We start from the raw sequence: 20,814 nt of genomic DNA, 5'->3' as shown, positions 1-20,814 counted from the left end.
TTACTCTACTCAAGGTTTCCTTGTTTGAGGCTTCCGTAATGTAACCTTGGACACACAGTATTCCAATGTCTAATTATTAATCAAGGACCTTTCCCTCCGGTCTGACAGCTGGACCACCTTACTGGACTTCATATAAGGAGAAGCAAACATACTGCAGAAGTGCTCTACCTTTCGGCAACTAGCCAAGGAAGCAAGATCTTGTGTTTTGTCAAGACAATTCCTAGTATTTTCTGCAGTCTTTATCAGGTTTCTAGTGTTTAGGAAACTGAATCTTTAAAGAGTTAAGACATTTTAAGACATCTTTATTTATTTTAAAATATCTTACATGGATTTCTCCCTTTCTAACTGGTAAAGTCACTGTGATTAAATGGATGATTATTATTTCACAAGAATTTAAGATCCTTTATTTAAAAAGAAAACCTACTTATTTCATAGGCAGAGCAAAAGAGAGAAATATCTTCCATCTGCTGTTTGACTTCCCAGACGGCCACAATGGTTGGGGCTGGGTTAGGCAAAAGCAGGGGCTCAGAACTTCATCCGGGTCTCCTACATGAGTGGCAGGGGTCCAGGAACTTGGTTTGTCATCTGCTGCCTCCTTAGGTGCATACAGCCAGGACTCAAACTTGCACTCTGATATGGGATGCCACCATGCAGCATCTCAAGCAGCAGCTTAAACTTGCTGTGCCATAGCAAAGGCACCAGATCCTACTTTGATCAAAGATTTTAAATCTTTTGGAATCTTTGGCAGATTTCCTTAGGATCAAGGTTCTAAATTAATTTTTTTAAAGACTTATTTATTTGAAAGGCAGAGTTACAGAGAAACAGAGGCAGAGAGAGAGAGAGAGGTCTTCCATCCGCTGGTTCACTCTGCAATTGCCAATAATGGCCAGAGTTGCACCGATCAGAAGCCAGGAGCTTCTTCTGAGTCTCCCACGCAGGTGCAGGGGCCCAAGGACTTGGGCCATCTTCTACTGCTTTCCCAGACCATAGCAGAGAGCTGGATGGGAAGTGAAGCAGCTGGGACTCAAACTGGCACCCAAATGGATGCTGGCACAGCAGGCGGCAGCTTTACTCGCTACGCCACAGCACCGGCCCCTAAATGAATTATTTTTGACTCTGAGATTTCCCATTGGGGCTCTGGAGATTCTCAAGGTATGTATCTCTCACCTTGAAGACATAATAAACTCATTGGGCTTATTTGGCACACTGGGTTATATCAAAAACATTGCCAAATAATAAAGTGACACTAAACTTTCTCTGAGTTACATTCATAGAGCTATGTTAATTAATTTCAATGTTCCAAAGATTATAGAAAATGTATAGGGGTCTAACAGTCCTGGTGTTGTGCTATTATGACTGATGTCTTAACGGGACAGAGATCTTGAAGACGTTTTAGAGATCTGAGACTGTCCCTCCCACCACAGGCCCAGAGGACGGGAGGACAGACTTAATCTTGTGGAATCCCAAGTCCCTTTCTGAAATGCTATATACAACAAAAAGAACTTTATTTCCTTGTCAATTGCTGAGTTGTTACCATAATTTTAACCATGATTATCCTAAGATTCTTTTTGTCATCCACAGTTTTGATTCTACTCTGAAAGTATTTACAATCAAATTCACACAAAAGACTCTTTTATAACCTTTTTTTTTTTTTTTTGGACAGGTAGAGTTACAGACAGTGAGAGAGAGAGAGAGAGAGAGAGAGAGAGAAAGGTCTTCCTTCCGTTGGTTCACCCCCCAAATGGCCGCTATGGCTGGCGCTGCGCTGATCCGAAGCCAGGAGCCAGGCACTTCCTCCTGGTCTCCCATGCGGGTGCAGGGCCCAAGCACTTGGGCCATCCTCCACTGTCTTCCCGGGCCATAGCAGAGAGCTGGACTGGAAGAGGAACAACCGGGACTAGAACCCGGTGCCCATATGGGATGCTGGTGCCACAGGCGGAGGATTAACTAAGTGAGCCACAGCACCGGCCCCCACACAAAAGACTCTTAACAAATACTCTTGAATACAGATTTCTGATAACTACATGAAAATTTTCAGAACTTTAATAAAGGAGCTGATGAGTTTATAAAACAAAAATTACATGAGACTAGATGAAATGATAAAAATGGAAAATGATAAAATGTTGTTTAAAACGTTGTTGGTTCAGGGCCAGCACTGTGGAATAGGTTAAGTATCCACTTGCAGTGCTGGTATCCCATGTGGGCACAGGTTTGAATCCTGGCTGCTCCACTTCCAATCCAGATCTCTGCTAATGTGCCTGGGAAAGCAGTGGAAGATGGTCCAAGTCCTTGGGCCCTAAACCCATGTGCGAGACTCAGAAGAAGCTTCTGGCTCCTGGCTTCAGATAAGCCCAGCTCTGGCTGTTGCAGCCACTTGGAGAGCGAACCAGTGGGTGGAAGAAACCTCTCCTTCTCTCTGCCTATCTGTAACTCTGGCTTTCAAATAAATAAATAAATCTTCATTTAAAAAAAATCTGAGATTATAATATACTAAATCATTTTTCTTGGTGCACTTATATAAATATCAACCCAGAACTTATAAGCAAACTGTTTATCTTTGATAAATACTGCTCAAGCTATAGATGAAAACTTATAAATAAATCTTAAAAAAAAGTATAATACACCTATTGAGTCATAACTGTGTTCTTTGTTTTTAAGATGCAAGCTCAATTTGTTATGCTCTTGTTGGTTTTATTTTGTATTTTCCTTCCTTTTTTTTTTTTTTTAAAGATTTATTTATTTATTTGAAAGTCAGAGTTACACAGAGAGAGGAGAGGCAGAGAGAGAGAGAGAGAGGTCTTTCGTCTGATGGTTCACTCCCTGGATGGCCACAACAGCCGGAGCTGCACTGATCCGAAGCCAGGAGCTTCTTCTGGGTCTCCCACGCAGATGCAGGGGCCCAAGGACTTGGGCCATCTTCTACTGCTTTCCCAGGCCATAGCAAAGAGCTGGATAGGAAGAGGAGCAACTGGGACTAGAACCATTGCGCATATGGGATGCCAGTGCTTCAGGCCAAGGCGTTAACCCACTGCGCTACAGCCAGGCCCCTGTATTTTCCTTTTAAACTTTATGCCTGTTGCCTGTCAAAATTCCACAGAAGTACAAACTAACAATATATCGCTGGCCTGGCACTTTGAGATGACAACTATTGCCTACAGAACAGTTAAACTTGAAAATGGACTCCAGGTAAACTCAGCCTAAGAACCATTTCTAAACCTCTTTGTTGCTCAAATGAGGCTTAAAGGGTTTCCGACACTGCTGGTCCTCAATCACTTCCCTCCCAATGTGAGACCAGATTAGACTAATAATCAGGACAGGTCCATCCTGGAAATGAGGGACAATCAAAATCTAGCTACTGGATGACTGATCAATGGCGTTTTCCCAAAAATGGGCCTCAGTCATAAGAGAAGAATATAAACATTGTTAAAATCAAGATGGAGTCCCCTTTTGTCAACCCTAACAAAAATAAAGCCATGGTTAAGAAGAACAGGTTCTATTTTTAAAAATTATTTGCATTTTATTTGAAAGGCAGAGAGACCTTTCACTCACTGGTTCACTCCCTAAATGCCAACAATAGCAAGGGTTGGACCAAGCTAGAGCCAGGAGCTCCTAACTCCTGCCTGGGAGAATGTGCATCATCAGGTAACTGGGATTGGAAAATGGAGCTGGGATTTGAACCAGGCACTCCAATATGGGATGCAGGTGTCCCAAGTGGCATCTTAAACCTTGTCAAACACCCAACCCAGAACAGTTTCTAAAACATGACTGTGTGATAGTAACTGTCACAAAAGACTGCCAGAAATACAGCCTTAACAGAGGGCAACCATCTTAAAAGATATGTTAAAAATGTAGACAAAGTATGCTTGGTATGCTCACTTCTAAAGCTGGTGTTTATGACTCAAAATCTGTCACAACTATTTATTGGTCAAACTGTCAAAGACACTTCTAGGAGCATAGCTGCTCCACAGCATGGCTGAATTCCCTGCCCATGCAGTTTTAGATAACTGGGTAGTATTAGATTATCTACCGGCCAAGGAAGGAAAAATGTGTACAGCTGTTCATACTACCTGCTGTACTTACATAAATACCTCTGGAAAAATAAAAACCAGATTAGTCAGGATCACCCAAAAAGCTACATAAGACTGAAGAACAACGATGCTTACACAACCTACTCTTTTGGCTACCATCTTTAGGACCAAATGGGGCTATTTCATCAGCTATTACAATTTTTTTTTAAAATATTTATTTATTTGAAAGTCAGAGTTACACAGAGAAAGGAGAGGTAGAGAGAGAGACGTCTTCCATCCGATGGTTCACTCCCCAATTGGCCACAACAGCTGGAGCTGTGCCGATCCAAAGTCAGGAGCCAGGAGCTTTTTCCAGGTCTCCCACGTGGGTGCAGGGGCCCAAGGACTTGGGCCATCTTCCACTGCTTTTCCAGGCCATAGCAGAGAGCTGGATCGGAAGAGGAGCAGCCGGGTCTCGAACCGGTGCCCATATGGGATGCCAGAGCTTCAGGCCACGGCATTGACCCGCTGCGCCACAGCACTGGCCCCAGCTATTACAAATTTTTCTTTGAATCATAACTGAAATGTCTCATAGCTTTCAAATGTTAAGGTAAAACACATACTCTGTATGTCAACTATTTATATCCATCAATCCTCCAAAGAACTGCACCCTGGTACTCAAGAATACTTACAACTAAACCTGTTTCTTCACTCTAGAATCTCTCACCAGGGACTACCTAGAGCAGTACTTGTTCCTTGATTCCTCAAGATTGAGAAATGAACTGAATGGGGGCACTGAAACTGGACTGCCTGTTAACTAGATTTCCTTCTGATGCCCCAAACCCAAAAACTTCATTATATTTTCCATTCCTTTCCTGCAAGTTCCCTATCTTACTGTTTAAAAAAAATATGATCAGACCACTTAATAAGTTCCTGCTTTCTTCTAATGCAGACTAAATAAAAACTTATGGGGCTGGCACTGTGGCATAGCAAGTTAAGCCACTACCTGCAGCATAGGCATCCCATGTGGGTGCTGGTTCTACTTCCAGCTGCTCCACTTCTAATCCAGCTCCCTGCTAATGTACCTGGCTAAGCAGCAGAGGATGGTACAAGTGCTTGGGTCCCACAACCACATGGGAGACCTGGAAGAAGTTCTGGGCTCCTGGGTTCAGTCTGGCCCAGCCCTGGCCATTGTGGCCATCTGGGGAGTGAACCAGTAGATGCAGGATCTCTCTCTCAAATAAAATAATAAACTTATTTAAAAAGCATAGAGACAGAGATCTCCCATTCACTGGTTTACTCTTCAAATGCCCATAACAGATAGGGTTGGACCAAGCTGAACCTAAGAGGTGGGAACTCAAAATAGGTCGCCCATGTGGGTGGCAAGAACCCAATTATTTGAGCCATCATCTGCTGCCCCTTCTGGGGTACACATTAGCAGGAAGCTAGAATGGAGGATATAGAGGGAACTCAAAGCCACACACTTTGATACAGGATGCAGATTCCTAAGGGGTGGCTTTAACTGCTGTGCCAAATGCCCACCCCAGTTCTTGCTTTCTTAGGACAGCTGCTTAGGACATGGTCATATATGCACAGAAGAAACACAGAACAGAAAACTGATTCACATAACCTGTGCGTGCACAGAAGGAAAACCTAACCTGCAGAACTAGAGAGACCACAACCCTCTCAGAGGTAAAAGGTCTGTTAGACAAGGAAATCTAGAATTAAAAGTCTATCTTACTATGCTGACCTGATTCTAAGTCCCTCTAATCACAAGCTGCTTCACCAGCCTTTCCACATACCACCTACCTAATCCGCAAAACTTTCCCAGAACCCCAAAGAGGTAGATTTGAGTCGTATTTGCTGCATTCTTGCCGGCTAGTTAAATAAAGCCTAGTTCTTTTCAAAAGGCTTGTGTCAGAGATCAGTGACTTGCCTCAACCTACCTCTCACTGGTAACAGGATGACACAAGGAGGGAAGATTTAAGGGAAGTTAACAGCCGTAACCAAAACCAATAGAGATATTACACTGAAACCTTTACATGAATCTCATCAACGTGGACTACCAAGGCCTGTAGACAGGGACTGTTAACCTCAATCAATCCAGAAGCAACAATTACTTCTCCTTATGGACTGTTCTCCTATCCAATATTGACCGTACCCTGTGTTATCTTGCCCCTCCTACCTATCAGCCAATGTTGACTCAATGGAAACAGCTTATGCCTGCTTTCCCCAAATTTTCATTATTTAAAAAATAATGCTCTTGGGGCCAGTATTGTGGTGCAAATTAACTCCAATTGGGATGTCCATATCCTATGCTAGAGTGCTGGTTCAAGACCCAGCTATTGAGGCTGGCACTGTGGCATAGTATGTTAAGCCTCCGCCTGCGGCGCCAGCATCCCATCTAGGGGCCAGTTCAAGTCCTGGCTGTTCCTCTTCCAATCCAGCTCTCTGTTTTGGCCTTGGAAAGCAGCAGATGATGGCCCAAGTGCTTGGGCCCCTGCACACACATGGGAGACCCAAAGAAGCTCTTGGTTCCTGATCAGCCCAGCTCCAGCAGTTGCGGCCATTTGGAGAGTGAACCAGTGGATGGAAGATGTTTCTGTTTCTTCCTCTCTCTGTAACTCTATCTTGCAAATAACTAAATAAAACTTTTAAAACTTAGCTATCCCACTTCTAATCCAGGACCCTGTTAATGCATTTGATGGGAAGAAATGGATGATGGCCCAAGCATGTGGATCCCTACCAGTAGTGTGCAAGACCCGGATGGGGTTCCTGGCTTCTGGCTATTGTGGGCCCCAGAGGAGTGAACCAGCAGAACAAAGATTTCAATTTCTCTCTCTCTTCCCTACCCTTTCCCTCTGTTGTTCTGCCTTTCAAATAAATAAATCTTTTTAAAAAATGCTTATAGTGGGGCTGGCATAGTGGGCTAAGTCTCTGCCTGTAGTATCTGTGACTTCATCACCCACATAGAAATTAGATATTTTTACATCACACTACAGTGGTAGCAGAAATCTTGACTTATTACTTGCACTCATCACTATTTGAAATTATGGTATTTTTTTCACCACTAGATCTTGTTTTAAGAGATTTTATTTATAATGTCATATAATTTAAGAGAATCGCTGTAGAGCTCATTAGTCAAAGGGACCCATGGTGCACAAACACAGAAGGCTAAGAGCCCCAGTTATCCTTGCAGCTTCATTTCAGACATACTTTAGAAGCCTCCTCAGACTACCTGGTCTAAAGCAGCACCTGCCTGGGGCAGGCGCTGTGGCACACCAGGTTAAAGCCGCCCCAGCTTGTGGTACAGGCATCACATATGGGCACCAGTTCATGTTCCGACTGTTCCTCTTCTGATCCAGCTCTCTGCTATGGCTTGGGAAAGCAGTGGAAGATGGCCCAAGTCCTTGGGCCCCGGCACCCACATGGGAGACCTGAAGGAAGCTCCTGGCTCCTGACTTAGGATCTGGCTGTTGTAGTCATTTGGGGAGTGAACCAGTAGAATGGAAGACCTCTTTCTCGCTGGCTCTACCCTTCTCTGTTGCTCTTTCAAATAAATAAAATTCTTAAAACAAACAAACAAACAAAAAAAAAAACAATAAAGCAGCACCTGCCCAAGGCACCTTTAAACACTTAACACAAGGATAGTCAATGGAAATGTTTCCTTGAAGGCTCTTGGATATCTAGTTTATTCCTCACACAGTAGGGATTAAAAAAAATTTGGCTAACTGTCAATTCCTAGATCTCTACCTATAGCAGCTTATTGTGCTCAACATTACAACTCAGTCGATGAAATGTCAGGACAGATTTCATTTAAAGAGTCTGAGAAGGCCTTTAGTTACAGCCCTCTTGCGGAAAGAGACTATTAGTCACTGAGTCTCCTCTATATTCCACTTACAGGCTATTTCTTTGTATTTATTCCCCATGGCATCTGTTGAGGTGGATTCGTTCTGAGAGGAGGAGCATGGTGGGGGCAAGAGGTGCGGAGTCACCACACAGACACCAGGAGCCAGGTGAAAGCAGGCCAGAGGCGAGCAGCCCACAGACTCGTTTATTTCAGTTGGTACAGCAGCTTAAATAGCCGAGGCAGCCAATCTGGTCAAGGGGCAGTCTATGACCTGACCAATCACACAGCCTGTTACCAGGCAGTTTCCGTTGCCAGTGGCCATCTTGGCATGGCCTTCTCATTCCACATATTTTCCCGTTTTTGTTTATTTTTGAGCAACGGGAGGCATGATTCTTGGCCATACCATTGTTGACCCGTATCCATGTGGTTTCCATATGCAGCTGTGCCTGTCTTAGGTTGTCCCCCAGGGGATCTTACCCATCATTGACTAACCAGCGCTCACAACGGGAGACCACAAGAGTGCTTGCTCAGATGGGGGTAGGAATGAGGAACAATGGTAATCAGGAATGGCGTAACCGCACACAGGCTGTGGGCCGTCTGAGTGGCTGACCAGAGCTAGTGGAGTATAAAACAGTAGCGGGTGTGGCTATGGGCATTTCCTCAGGGTGGGTTGATGGGGCAGGTGCGTCCGCTAACAAGGCGGACTCTCAGTCTTGTTCAGCTGCTTCTGGCTGGCTGTCAGTTGCAGGCTTGATGTTTCTTGCTGGTACCCAAATGGGCTGTCCCGCATTCTCTGGAAAGACACAAGCATATCCTCGGCCCTTGGTTAGCAGAAGCCTTTTTACTGGCATTGGAATCCAGGAACTGAATTCTGCGTCCACTTCAAGATTAACGGCAAACATGCGGGTGGAACAGGGTCTAGCGGCAGCCCTGAGAACCTGGGGTGCCCGGGGACTGCCACGAATGTGGGGATCCCCACTGGGTGCAGATGCGATGACCTCGCATGGGTTATTGTCTCAAGGTCGTCTAAGTTCATCCTATAGGTATTTGGGGGGTGGCTAACTAGGCATTGCTACGTTGTCTACTGTCATGTCATTTTCACTGTCAGAGCTCTCTCTCCTTAAGTCATCAACTGTTGCCTGTGAGGCAGAGGCCTGGAGTGACAGGCTCTTACCACTCAGATTCATTATGTTTGGTAATCTGTGTGGGTTTCTGAGAGGGGGGTATCTTTCCCATGTTGGAGCACTTAAGAGCAGCACGCCACACCACCTGTAGTCAAAGGAAAGACACCCACAGCACTGCTGCCATAACAAAGCAAATTCCTAGCAAATCAGCAGCTGATGGCTCCCTACGTTAGACGAACAGTGGTATATCAGATTGTACGTATGTCCTGTGCTTAGTAGGGGACTTCCTTGATTTGTTAGGTCAAGGCCATATGCCCACATGGTATCTCTGGAGCATCATCTCTCTCAAGTGAGGGAAGATGACTTGGTTCCGAAACCTGGGATGATCAGTCCCTTATGTGAATTTGCTGGGTGAACCAAAAGTACAAGGAGGAACCGAGAAGCAGCGTTATGCTTCTGGGTGGTGTGTGCCTAACCTGGGGTCACTTAGACCAAGGACAAGGACAAGGAAAGGGGCGTAGGAGGGGGTTCTGTGCTCATCCTCACAGAACCGAACAGCACACAAAACACCAAGGGGCCTTCTTGCCAAAATCAAGGGGGGACCTCACCAAGTCCGACACACTCAGTCATGCTGGGCACCAGATGTTGAGGTTGATTTGTTCTAAGAGGAGGATCATGGTGGAGGCAAGAGGCGTGGAGTCACCACACAGACCCCCGGAGTCAGGTGAAAGTGGGCCAGAGGCGAGCAGCCCACAGACTCATTTATTTCAGTACAGCAGCTTAAATATCCGAGGCTGCCAATCTGGTCAAGGGGCGGTCTATGCCCTAACCAATCACAGCCTGTTGCCAGGCAGGCTCTGTTGTCATGTGGTTTCCGAAGCCATCCAATCACAGCCTGATGTCAGTCAGGCTCCGCTGTCATGTGGTTTCCGAAGCCATCCAATCACAGCCTGTTGCCAGGCAGTTTCTGTTGCCAGCGGCCAAGACAGATTTCATTGAAAGAGTCTGAGAAGGCCTTTAGTTACAGTCCTCTTGCAAAAAGAGACTATTAGTCACTGATTCTCCTCTTTATTCCATTTACAGGTTATTTCTCTATTTATCCCTATGGCATCAATATCCTCGGCAATCTAAAGAGGAGAAATTTACAACTTCTACCAGGTACTACATGGAGCTCTCAAGCTGGTGCCTCTTTAAAGACAGAATGGTTAAATTAGGGTAGGACTAACAAATAGGGGGAAAAAAAATCAATACACAAGTACAAAGAGGCCATTTCAAAAGCTACAGAATGTTCCCCTTGCTTGATATATTAAAAACTTGTGTTAAAAACACAATGAAACCATTTAAGATCTTGGGATACTTTGGTCTTATGGGAAGTGGATTTAAGGATAATCTAAAAATGGCAGGGAGCTTGTTCTCACATGGTAGGAGTTTAATCTTATTAAGTCAAAATTAATTAGAAAAGTCCTTCACTTCTCCAAGAATCAGTGATAGCTTACCTGCAAAGGAGTCTGACTAAACTGGTCAGCAACTTACAAGAAAAATGATCAAATCTCCATGCAAATACTGATGATATAAGGCAGACGTCTGACTTGATGTAGTCAGACACTGTGCTTAAGGCTCAGCCTCTAGAACTTCAAATTAGTACTTATGGGGCCTTTGCCCTAGCAGTTAAGACGCTGGTTAGGACACTATGTCTCATATCAAAGTGCCTGTGAGACAGGACAGAAACAGGACTCACTAAATCACACCCCTTCCAACCAGACGATGCATCCATCTCTGACCACAGGCTGCTCCACCCAACTTTGAAAACAATCAAGAGCTAGGAGATACAGAAGAGGTCCTCATTGCTCTGACAGGAACCACACAAGCAGAGAAGAGACCAGTGTGACTGACACATGACCTTCCTCAGGAAACAACACTGAGTAACACCACCATCTGCAGCATGTAGTATGCAAAAGAGGCAACTGTGCCTGAGCTGAACACGATAGCCAGGTGCAAAACAAAGAGCTGTGTGCTGAGCCAGAGACTGAGGGGGTGTGGCCATGTCTCCCCAACAGGATAAAATCCCTCGGTTCAGTTCCTATCAGACAGACAATTGGTAGAACCTTCTCCCACATGCTTTCTCCTTTGTCAGTGAGTGTAAGCCCTTGCTGGGTGGACCACTTGTTAATTTCTATTGCAATTAACTAAAAAGCCTCAAGATGTTATTACCTGAGTTTGATACCTGCCTCAGGCTCCTGACTCCAGCTTCTTGCTAATGTTCAAGTAGGAGGGTTCGTGCCACCGTTGTGGGAGACCTCAATCTCCCAACACAGAGGCCAGAGCTCCTTGTCTCTTTTAGAAGTCTCGAGAGTGGCTTTGGAATTACTGGGAGAGCTTTGTAAACTGTTTATCCTCTGGTGAGATAGTAATTTCAACACGTTTTTATCCATTATTTACTAAGTGAGAAACCATAAACGAACACAGCAAGCAGACCTCTGCAATGCTACAACGGGAAACATGGGAAAGCAGAAAACAAGTCAAGAACTAAGTATACAAGAGAAGACTGATAGAGCATAGAGCAGTGAGAGAAGCACAAAAGGCTTCGCCGTTTCTGGCAGGCATGAAGGGACGCCATGGGGGCCAGACTCCTCCGAGCGGTAAGCACAGCTCCTGCCGGCGTCCAGGCAGAGAAGCAACAAAAACCAAGGCTGCAGGCTGTTACATGATTGTAGGAAACTGTAAGTGAATCCAATTGTGTCTGATGGTGTCAGATCTCATCACTCTCCAAAGCTTCTCTCTTTTCTGTTCTGGCAACCAGGAAAGAAAAACTTGCTCGGGACTTAACAGCATTAAGAAGTTCACATCAGCACCGGCTAGAGGCCTCCCTGAAGCTAGCGAAGCTGATATTTTCAATAGTTTATTTACTCTTTTTAATATTAAAAATGATGCCTACTAAAAATATTGATCATTTTTGAGGATTGTTTGAAAGCTACTAACCTTTGAAAGAATCCTTGTGATTCTCCTTAGACAATATCCTTTGCTGGTTTCCTTCTTTCCATAGTAAGAGTGCTGGGGAATCTTATGTTCACCAGCTCTGCCCTATGACTCATTCACTCTGAATAGTTTGTTTCCAGACTATTTTTCCAGACTGTCTCATTTTAAATTTCTTTGGATAATGGGGATGAAAACTAATTTTTGATCTTCAACTCTACATTTTTCTAAATTTAAAAATGGTTATACATTACTTTTCTGATCAGGAAAACTCCCAATATTCTAAAAAGTTAATTTATAACTTGTGTAAGTGATTCATATAAAGCTCAAAAACAGGTCCTAGGGCGTCAGAACACTAGGTAGTGGGTATGATGCCTGGACAGGCTGATAATGTTCTTACTCCTTATCTGGATTTGGGCACGGGTATGTTTAAAAACACATGTTATGAAAACTCATAACCTCTACTTAGGATATGTGTTTTTTCCTACATATTTCAATTAAAAGCTTTAATAGGAAAAAATGACGTAAGGTTCAAATTAGGGGCAGAGTTCTCATCTATGGCCATGCCACTCTGAAAGCACCCGACTCATAAGCTAAGCAGGGTTGGGCCTGGTTAGTATTGGATAGGAAGAGTTCTAATAAATTTCAAGGGGCTCCTGAGAGTTGTAAAGGTAAAAGGTGCAGGCACCAGAGTCATTAGGTGCTCTGGCTGCTTGGTAATTTTTATTTTTAAGATTTATTTATTTATTTGAAAGGCAAAGTTACAGAGAGAGGGGGAAAGAGATTTTCCATCTGCTGGTTCACTCCCCAAATGGCCACAATGGCAGGGACTGGGCAAGGCTGGAGCCAATAGCTTCTTCCGGGTCTCCCATGTGGGTACAGGGGCCATCTTCTGCTACTTTCCCAGGCATATCAGCAGGGAGCTGGATCAGAAGTGGAGCGGGGGAGGGGGGGGCAACAGTGTGGCACAGTAGGTTAATCCTCCACTTGTGGAGCTGGCATCCCATATGGATGCTGGTTCTAGTCCCGGCTGCTCCTCTCTGATCCAGCTCTTTGCTATGGCCTGGGAAAGCAGGGGAAGATGGCCCAAATACTTGGGCCCCTGCATCCACATGGGAGTCCTGGAAGAAGCTTCTGGTTCCTGGCTTCAGATCGGCCCAGCTCCGATGTCACAGCCATCTGGGGAGTGAACCAGTGGATGGACAACCTTTCTGTCTCTCCCTCTCATTGTCTAACTTTACTTCTCAAATGAATAAAATCTTTAAAACAAAACAAAACAAAAAAGTAGAGCAGCTAGCACTCGAACTGGCACCCATATAGGTGCAGACAATGGCTTAACTTGCTGCACCACAATGCCAACCCTGCCTGGTTACAGAGAGGCAAAGCAGAGAAAGAGAGAGATCTTTGATCCACTGGTTCACTCCCCAAATGGCTGTGACATCGGAGCTGGGCCGATCTGAAGCCAGGAGCTAGGAGGAGCCTCTTCTGGGTCTCCCATATCGGTGCAGGGGCTCATGTACTTAGGCCATCTTCCACTGCTTTCTCAGGCCATAGCAGAGAGCTGGATTGGAAATGGAGCAGCCAAGACTTGAACTGGCGCCCATATGGGATGCCAGCACTGCACGCAGTGGCCACAGGGCCAGCTCCTCTAGTTACTTTTACAAGAAAACCAGGTATTCTTTATCTTAGACTATTAGAGCGAGACCTCAGAAGTTCATGTTGTGATCAGTAAATCTCCCCAAGCTTAGACACAAACAAGTAGGCAGGATGGCCAGACTGTGGGTGTTCCCTGACTGGAAGCGAGCTACTACTGCCATTTCATCTCCCCATTTTGTCCCACTCTTACTTTCACAAAGTGATTCATGAAAGAAAGAAGTCAATTTTAATGTCAATGAAATCTAAGACCATGATTGTTCTTGGTCAAAACACACTTGTGGATAAACAGCAAAATATATTTTTCAACACTCACATCTGTAAACCAGTAGACTACATGCTCTATCACAGAATCAAGGAATCAAGGAAAAGGTTTCGGGAAATACTTCAGGCTAAATTTATTTGAACAGTTATATACATGCATTTATCCCATATTTATTTTTCATTAAGATCCAAACTTGGCCAGCGCTGTGGCTCACTTGGCTAAACCTCCGCCTGCAACGCCGGCACCCCGGGTTCTAGTCCTGGTTGCTCCTCTTCCAGTCCAGCTCTCTGCTGTGGCCCAGGAGGGCAGAGGAGGATGGCCCAAGTGCTTGGGCCCTGCACCCACATGGGAGACAGGGAGTAAGTACCCGGCTCCTGGCTTCGGATTGGTGCAACGCCGGCCATAGCAGTCTTTGGGGGAGTGAACCAATGAAAGGAAGACCTTTCTCTCTCTCTCTCTCACTGTCTATAACTCTATTTAAAAAAAAAAAAAGATTCAAACTTAATTTCCATTATGTTTTGCAATACCTTAGGCATGGTATTAGATGGTGGAGTGAAATGTATATCTAGAGAATCTCAAAGATCTTTGGATTCTGTCAGAATGTCAGTGATCTGCCTTAACCATAATCTTCAATACACAGAAAAGGAAAACAAAGGTAGCAAGACAGATCATAGATAGTTATGCTTGTAATTTCCAACACCAATCAATAGGCCTCATTTTTCCAACTACACATATGTGGACTTCTTTCCTGCATATTTGGAAGACATGCTAAAACAAGTATCAGTTAGTGTTTTACTGATGCTTTCCTATGAAACATCAATATAACATATTTAGACTATGTTTCTACCCAAATACAATAGATCTCACAGTGTATGACAGCCTGGACAGTATGAAGTTGAGTTGAAAGACAAATTCTAAGAAACACAGTAGCAACGAGTTCCTTCACTGCATCTAACGTTTGGCTAGTTTAATAAATGCTGTTCTTTCTGTACTTCTAGGGTTTCTGGCAGACTCTCCAAATCATCAAATTCAACTTAGGATACAGCATGTTCTATGCTCTTTTAGAAAATGTTTGTTTATTCTCATCCACTTGAAACATAAAAACAGCAAACAAGTGAAGTCTTCCTTTTACTGGTTCACCCCTGCAAATGCCTTCTACAGCCAGGGCTGAGCCAGGCCAAAGCCAGGAACCTGGAACCCCATCTGGTTCTCCCACGTGGACGGCGTGGGATCACTTCTGTTGCCCGACAGGGTGCATCAGCTGGAAGCTGGACTGGAGGCAGAATGGCTGGGACTTACACTGGCATTCTGATGTGGGATGTGGGCATTTGAAGGCACTTTAACCCACTGCACAACAGTGCTCTCCCCTCTATGCTCTTTTGATGTACAGTGTGTTAAACAGGGTTCCTGGAGACTTCAGTATCGTTAGAAGCTAGGCCTTCCTAGAATTAGGTATGTTTTAGTCACATCACTAGCTGTATCCATAAATCCTGCTGAAGGGGAAGACCCACTGTATACACCTTAATTAGGCTACTGTGTAAAATTAATGGATATTGAGATTATAGATTTCTCCTTGTTTTGATCATGGATTTATCTGTATCCAAAAGTGGAACTTTGTGTAATGTGGTTGCTTCAAGGCAAGGACTGTATAATTCTACTTGGAATTCCCAGCACCTGGTTCAGGAAATCAGCATGTAGTAAGTACATACTGATCCTCATGAACTGCTTCCCTGTTCTAAGGTCTGTTAGTCGTGGGTCTACTGCACCAGCTGGGGGAGGGGGACTGTAATTTAGCCTGAGGCTTTTGTTGGGAGTTGTGTGGAGAAGGAAGTTCTGATGGGACAACTGCTTGATTAAGATCCACAATTATGGGGGGCTGGCACCATGGCTCATTTGGTTAATACTCCGCCTGCAGCGCCAGTATCCCATATGGATGCCGGGTTCTAGTCCCGGTTGCTCCTTTTCCAGTCCAGCTCTGCTGTAGCCCAGGAAGGCAATGGAGGATGGCCCAAGTGCTTGGGCGCCTCCACCCGCATGGGAGACCAGGAGGAAGCACCAGGCTCCTGGCTTCAGATCAGCATAGCTCGGCTGTAGCAGCCATTTGTGGGGTGAACCAACGGAAGGAAGACCTTTCTCTCTGTCTCTTTTGCTAACTCTGTCAAAAAAAAAAAAAAAAAAAGATCCACAATTATGTTCTTTACAGTCAAGTGGCCTACACACAATTGGGTCCCTGAATGGGACCAATTATAAGATAGCAGCACCTTCCATTTTAAAGCCTTAGTCTAGGATCTTTCATTTTAGTTTGTTTAAACTATGTACAACATTTTAATTTAAAAAAAGCCATCAAAAATGTAAGTAAATCAAGATCACAGCAAGGAGAAAAGAAACACATATTTGATGACTAATTCTCTGAATGGTGTAATGAGTTTAAACTTATTATGGAACAAAGTACTGTATGACTTTTTAACTAAACCCAAATTCAGGATGGAGTTTGGTAGTTGCGGGGGGAGGGAGAAACCACCAAAGAAGGGTGTAAGGGCCTCCAGAGTGTGGGAAGTTTTCTCTCTAAAGCTGGGTGGTGAGTACATGGGTGCTCACTGTATTATTCTTTCTGTACATCTACAGTAGTGCATAATTCATTTTTAAAAGAAAACAATGAAAACTAAGTGTAACATTCACAGCTTCATTTTGCTTTGCATACTGGCAAGTCTCAAGCCATGTACTTCTACAATACTTTGCCAAGGGCAGAGAGAGAAATCTCCTTCATCATAGCAGACCCATGTGTTGGGAAAACCTGAAGAAAGAACATCTGCTGGCGCCGCGGCTCAACAGGCTAATCCTCCGCCTAGCGGCGCCGGCACACCAGGTTCTAGTCCCAGTTGCCCCTCTTCCAGGCCAGCTCTCTGCTGTGGCCCGGGAAGGCAGTGGAGGATGGCCCAAGTGCTTGGGCCCTGCACCCCATGGGAGACCAGGTGAAGCACCTGGCTCCTGCCTTCAGATCAGCGCGGTGCGCTGGTTGCAGCAGCCATTAGAGGGTGAACCAACGGCAAAGGAAGACCTTTCTCTCTCTCTCTCTCTCTGTCCACTCTGCCTGTCAAAAAAAAAACAAAACAAAAAAAACAAACAAACAAAAAAAAAAAACCAACCACATCTTTGAGGGTTATTCTCGAAAAGTATGCATCTGAAATTAAATGCTGCTTCCAACCGCAAGGGTGGTTTTAGCAGTCTACGACTAGTTCAAGCTACACCTCCAGGCTAACTCTGCTGCCGAGTCAGTTACCTCAATTTCCTGTAACTGCTCCTGATTGGTTGTGTACATCTGCTGAAGCGAATCCTCCAACTCTGTGTTCCGATCCAGCAGTGTCTTCCCGAGCTCAGCAGCAAGCTGGAGATCTAGCAGAGAAGAATCTTGGCGTAATTCAAATGCTCTCACTTCAGCCTTTCATACAACCCAGTCCTTGAAATAAGAATGAACCATGTACCCACATAGCTTAAGTCAGATCCCAGTAGAAGGTGAAACTGCACAGAAAGACACCCGAGTTCCATTTAAAATTCAATTGAACTGGGTCCTTCTAGCACGTAAAGTACACTCTTATGTACCCTTATTTGTAAGAAATGAAAAACAGTCATCTGCTTTATGGAAGTAGTCATTAAGAATGATGACTGCGGGGCTAACACCCCGCATGGGCCCCTTCACTTCTAATCCAGCTCCCTGCTAAAGGCCTGAGAAAAGCTGTGGAGAACAGCCCAAGTGCTTGGGCCCCTGCCACCAGTGTGGGAGACCCAAATGAGATTCCTGGCTCCTGGCTCTGGCCTGGCCCAGTGCTTGGCCACTGCGGTCCTCTGGGTAGTGAAACAGCAGATGGAAGATCTCTGTCTCTCCCTCACTCTATAACTTTCAAAATAAATAAATCTTGTTTCAATTTTTTTAAAGATAAATTTATTTATTTGAAAGTCAGACTTACACAGAGAGAGAAGGAAAGGCAGAGAGAGAGGACTTCCATCCCCTGGTTCACTCCTCAATTGGCCACAATGGCCAGAGCTGTGCCAATCTGAAGCCAGGAATTTCCTTTGGGTCTTCCCATGTGGTTGCAGGGGCCCAAGGACTTAAACCATTTCTGCTGCTTTCCCAGGCCATAGCAGAGATCGGAAGTGGAGCAGCTGAGACTTGAACCAGTACCCATATGGGATGCCAGCACTGCAGGCTATGCCACAGCACCAGCCCCTAAATAAATCTTTAAAACAACAACACTGTTTCAGGTCTCTCATTTTTTCAACTTCTCTTCACATTCTTCAAGATCAGCACACTAGATACACAAAACAATCTATGACTTTTTTAAAGATTCATTTTATTTATTTGAAAGGCAGATAGAGAGAGAAAGAGAGGGAGAATATGAATGAATCAATCTTCCATCCTCTGATTTACTCCCCAGATGGCTGGGGTTTGCATGGAACTCCACTGGGTCTCCCACATGGTCATCATCTGCTGCTTTCTCAGGCACATTAGCAGGGAGCTGGACTGAAAGCAGAAAGCTGGGACTCAGGGGCCGCCTGCAGTGCCAGCATCCCATATGGGTGCCAGTTTGAGTCCCAGCTGCTCCACTTCTGATCCAGCTCTCTGCTATGGCCTGGGAAAGCAGTAGTGGATGGCCCAAGTCCTTGGGCCCCTGCACCCACGTGGGACCCCTGGAAGAAGCTCCTGGTTCCTGGCTTCAAGACCAGGAAGAAGCTCCTGGCTCTGGATTGGTGCAGCTCTGGCTGTTAAGGCAACTGGGGAGTGAACCAGCGGATGGAAGACACCTCTCTCTGCCTCTCCTTCTATGTAACTCTTTCAAATAAATAAATAAATCTTAAAAAAAACCAACCAACCAACCAAACAGCTAGGACTCAAACCGGCGCTCGGTATGCAATAACCTGTTGCACTACAACGCTGGCCCCCAGCAACATGGTTCTTGAAGCAAAGAGCAGTCAGCAGCTCATACCTCCATTTAACTCTGAACACATTTTACTTTAAACTTCACTTTTCAATTCACTCTCTTCTTGGCAAATATACACTGAAGATCTGTTTCCTTATACATAATCCCAACAGTGCAAGTTTAGTAACAATACAAAAAAGAACGCTAGCTGTGACACAGTAGTTGAACTACTGGTCTGCACAGTAAAATTTGTGGAGCAATCCTTTGCTAGGGTGGCAAATGCACTGGGTTGAGTAGGAAAATCTGAGGTCCAGCTCCACCATTTCCTGGAACACTTTCTGTGACTCTAAAGTTTCTACACTCAGTATTCTTGTTTAGAGAGGTGATTTCCCTGGCAATGTAACATTGTGAAAATCAATACACAGGCAAAGTATAACTAGTATATGTTTCTGTTGCTAGGCACTATGCCAAACTTTGGCTATAGGATAGTGAATACAACAGGTAACGTTTCTGCTTTGCTGACATGCCCACATTAACAGTTGAAGCCAGACAGCAAATAAGTCAACTTACAAACCGTGGTAAACACCATTCACACAGGCATGCATGCATCAATATCTGACATCATTCTAGGCATTGGGAACATAAAGAACTCAGATGAAAAAGATTCCCTGCCCTCACAGAGCTTATATTCTATTGGGAGAAACACCATGATACACTATATAGTAGATAGCAGTAAGTGCCTACACTGGTAAAATGTATCCTACAGTAAGGAATAACAGGCAACAACTTTGGTTACCTGGTAATGTTCATTCCAGTGCATAATTAGCATTCGACTTGGTCAGTTTTCACTCCTTAGGAAATAACAGCAGCAAAACCTAACACACAATACTTCAGCTCATTTTAGGATATTTTATACCCACTTAAATAAAAGTATATTATTGGTAGACAGGGGCCAAAATACATTCTCTCTGATCTCAGTATTAATATTCAACAGTGTCTGTTACTGTTATTACATTAAGACTTCAGTTTGTTTAGGAAGTAACACCTTGTATTCCCAAGACACAGCATCTCCACAAACAGCTGAGAGCACTTAAGAAACACTAATCTTTCTATCTTTACTAGGTATTTTTGGATGACACAACCTGAAGCACAAAGCTGTTAACTGACCTGATCAAATCCACACGCTGCGTCACAGGCAAGACAGAAACTACTCCGTCAACAGGTTCTCTCACTCTCATCATGATTCTCTATGAAGTTTTAAGGCCATCAAAAGGGAGGGCCACATTTTTGTTGACGGTAGGTAACACACATTTCCTTAGTAGGTGCTTAATCTTTCCCATTTGTTTTTGCAGATAGCAACAGAAACTAGAGTTTAACTACTGTCAGCTCTGCCAGGGAAGCACATACAACCCCAGGCAAGTGAGTATCTTGTTTTCATCAAATGAGAAAGAAGCTATGTACGGCTGAAGACGGTAGAGCAATGTGTTTGGTACTCAGTGTGTGTCATGTGTATACACAGACACACACACAGAAGGCAAAGCAGCAAAACATGACGTAGTTATGTTAACTACTTCCTTCCGGCCTACTGCAAAATTTCTCGCTGGGAAGGATCAGAAACTCACAAAACATGGTCTTAATTGGCAACCAGAACCCGAGCCGAAAGTTCTTCCCGAGGCAGCACTGACGTGAGCCCACCAGTGACCACTTGATTCAGATACGAAACTGCCTGTGCTACTTCATGACAGCCAAGAACATCCTTCCTGTTCCTGCTTGTACAAAGAGATGCCAAAGATAGCACTCCTTAGAAAAGAGCAAACCAAGAAGAATTTGAGACTTGCCCTTATCTCAAGCCTTGTTTCCAGCTAAATAAAGCCCCCACCTGGCTCGGTAACTCGAAGTCTCAATCTTTTAAATATTTCATAGATGTTTAGGATAGAATTTTAGCAAGTCTCAACCAAGAGAAAACACCTATGAAGTCACACTGTATAATAGGATATTACTTCATCTGGTAGTTTAAAGACAACGA

General features: G+C 44.5%; 1 protein-coding gene across 3 annotated transcripts in view; it reads right to left on the bottom strand.

Moving 5' to 3' along the window:
• CDR2 (cerebellar degeneration related protein 2) overlaps window positions 1–20,814 on the bottom strand; it is a 40,213-nt gene that overhangs the window by 15,209 nt on the left and 4,190 nt on the right. For 2 of the 3 annotated variants that reach the window (XM_070064583.1, XM_070064584.1), the window contains exon 2: window positions 17,153–17,265. The exons of the other annotated variant lie outside the window; for it this stretch is intronic. In XM_070064583.1, coding sequence (XP_069920684.1) covers window positions 17,153–17,265 — 113 coding nt within the window. The remainder of the gene's footprint in view (window positions 1–17,152; window positions 17,266–20,814) is intronic. 3 annotated transcript variants of the gene reach the window in all.

This window comes from Oryctolagus cuniculus, chromosome 19, assembly GCF_964237555.1.
Source record: "Oryctolagus cuniculus chromosome 19, mOryCun1.1, whole genome shotgun sequence".
NCBI classification, from domain to species: Eukaryota; Metazoa; Chordata; class Mammalia; order Lagomorpha; family Leporidae; genus Oryctolagus; species Oryctolagus cuniculus.
The sequence above is the reverse complement of the archived record's forward strand: the minus strand, read 5'-3'. Positions and strand labels throughout refer to the sequence as shown.